Source organism: Austrofundulus limnaeus, unplaced genomic scaffold, assembly GCF_001266775.1.
Source record: "Austrofundulus limnaeus strain Quisiro unplaced genomic scaffold, Austrofundulus_limnaeus-1.0 Scaffold210, whole genome shotgun sequence".
NCBI lineage: Eukaryota > Metazoa > Chordata > Actinopteri > Cyprinodontiformes > Rivulidae > Austrofundulus > Austrofundulus limnaeus.
Genome location: NW_013952612.1, coordinates 758,766 through 760,581, shown reverse-complemented (window position 1 = coordinate 760,581; position 1,816 = coordinate 758,766). Strand labels below are relative to the sequence as shown.

Sequence of the window (1,816 nt, the reverse complement as noted above, 5' to 3'; positions counted from 1 at the left end):
TAGGACAGTGATAACAGTTTGTCTCCAACCTGGTGCTACCTGTTGCTTGTTTTTCACAGGAGCTACTGAGAGAAGCTAGCTTTAGAAGCTCACAGTTAGCATAGTTAGCACAGTTAGTCATGTTGCTTGATTTGTGCAGTTTTACCCCTTGAGAATCATTCCACTTATTTTATCACCCGTTTCCACTACAAAACACTTGCTTTTATTTTTCTCGCAGTCATATAAAAATAATCCCAAATCGAACTTTGCCGCTTTCTCCCAACTTTTGCTGTCGTCATTTTACAGACGATCAARGAGCAGCAGATTTTAACCAAGTGTCGTTACGGAACATGAGGTGCAGTAAGCTGCCTGCAGCTAACGTGAAACTCTGTATGAAAGAAAAAAATAGATCAAAAATTTTAAATAGTCCACACAGCTTAAAATAAATTGACAAAAACTAAAACAAAAGGATATTTTATCTATAATTTCAGTTAGTTTCGTAAAAACAATACACTAAAACGTTGTTTTTAAATTGCAGTTTTCATTATTTCATTAGTTTTAGGTGACTATAATAACCCTGGTCATTACCTTGTCGTTGTCCTTCCTCTTGGACAGGCGGCTGTATCTATTAATGGCTACGTCGTGATCTGCAGACAGAAACACACGAGTGGACATCAGATAATACTAATATTATTATACATTCATAAACAGAAAGACAGAGGTTTAGAGTTGAGGGAGGGTTAGATCTGTCAGAGAAACACACTAACATCGTCTTACCATCACTGGCTATCTGGAAGACTTCTTTCAAGGTGAGGATTTCTGTAAAGAGAAGAAAAACAAACGATATAACTGTTGCATGTTTGTTTCCATCAGTGAAACCCGACCCTGCTTCCTACCCTTCAGGTCTCTCTCCTTGAACTGAGTGATGGGAAACATCATGGCGTCGGCGAGCTGGGTGGACAAGACGGCGTGGCAGGAGCTCAGCTGGGAGCGGAAAGAGGCAGGAAGTTCAAAACCTACATGTGCAGAAAAGCAGAACATCGGGGACGACGGCAGCCCCGCTCACCTCATCGATGACGTTGGCAAACTGCTGCAGCGTCGAGCTCATCACCTCGTCGTCGCCCCCCAGAGGAAACCGCTGCAGACAAAACGTCAGATTCTAAAAACTTCATTTAAAAAAAAAAAACTGTAAATATTTGAATGTTTTCCGTGAGAAATGCTTCTCAGCTGACTTTTTATTGATTTTCTGACTWGTTTTGAAAGATGCCCTACAAATACACACTATTACCGTCATCATAAAGCAGCCTCCTGACGAGGTCGCAGGTAAAAACGTACCTGTTTGTCYTACTCCTTCAGCAGTCTGGAGGTCAGATGTGTCGCTGCACTCAGCTCATTCTGAAAGAACAAATGGCAACACTGACCAGGAGACACACAACATGCATCAACCATGTGTGTGTGTGTGTGTGAGTGTGTGTGTACCTGTGCATCATAAATCCTGTGCATGGCCTCATACAGCTGGGTGCAGTAGTTGGAGATGGCTGCAGTGTCCTCCTCAAACACTCCCAGTAAAGAGCGGGTCTTTATACAAAAAACACAACATGACACAAAAACAACTATTTACACAAACATACACCATCACCTGGCTGCTACCTGTCCCTAAATCCAACTGTGGACTCAAGGTGTGCCCAAACAACATTTTGTCCTTCGTTTTTCTGGCCGTGCTCCATAACCGCTGCTGTTAATCATCAACTCGTATAAAAGGCAAATTAAGTGATTGATTCACGTCCTGCAGTCCTGGAGGACAAATCATAAATATTTTTAATTCTCAGGTGATGAC

At 42.0% G+C, this 1,816-nt stretch overlaps 1 protein-coding gene across 1 annotated transcript in view; it reads right to left on the bottom strand.

Moving 5' to 3' along the window:
• appl1 (adaptor protein, phosphotyrosine interaction, PH domain and leucine zipper containing 1) overlaps positions 1-1,816 on the bottom strand; it is a gene marked incomplete in the record, with an annotated part of 10,233 nt that overhangs the window by 6,392 nt on the left and 2,025 nt on the right. Inside the window, 6 exon segments of the mRNA XM_014019147.1 lie at positions 568-626; positions 757-798; positions 876-963; positions 1,046-1,117; positions 1,315-1,374; positions 1,459-1,557. Coding sequence (XP_013874601.1) covers positions 568-626; positions 757-798; positions 876-963; positions 1,046-1,117; positions 1,315-1,374; positions 1,459-1,557 — 420 coding nt within the window.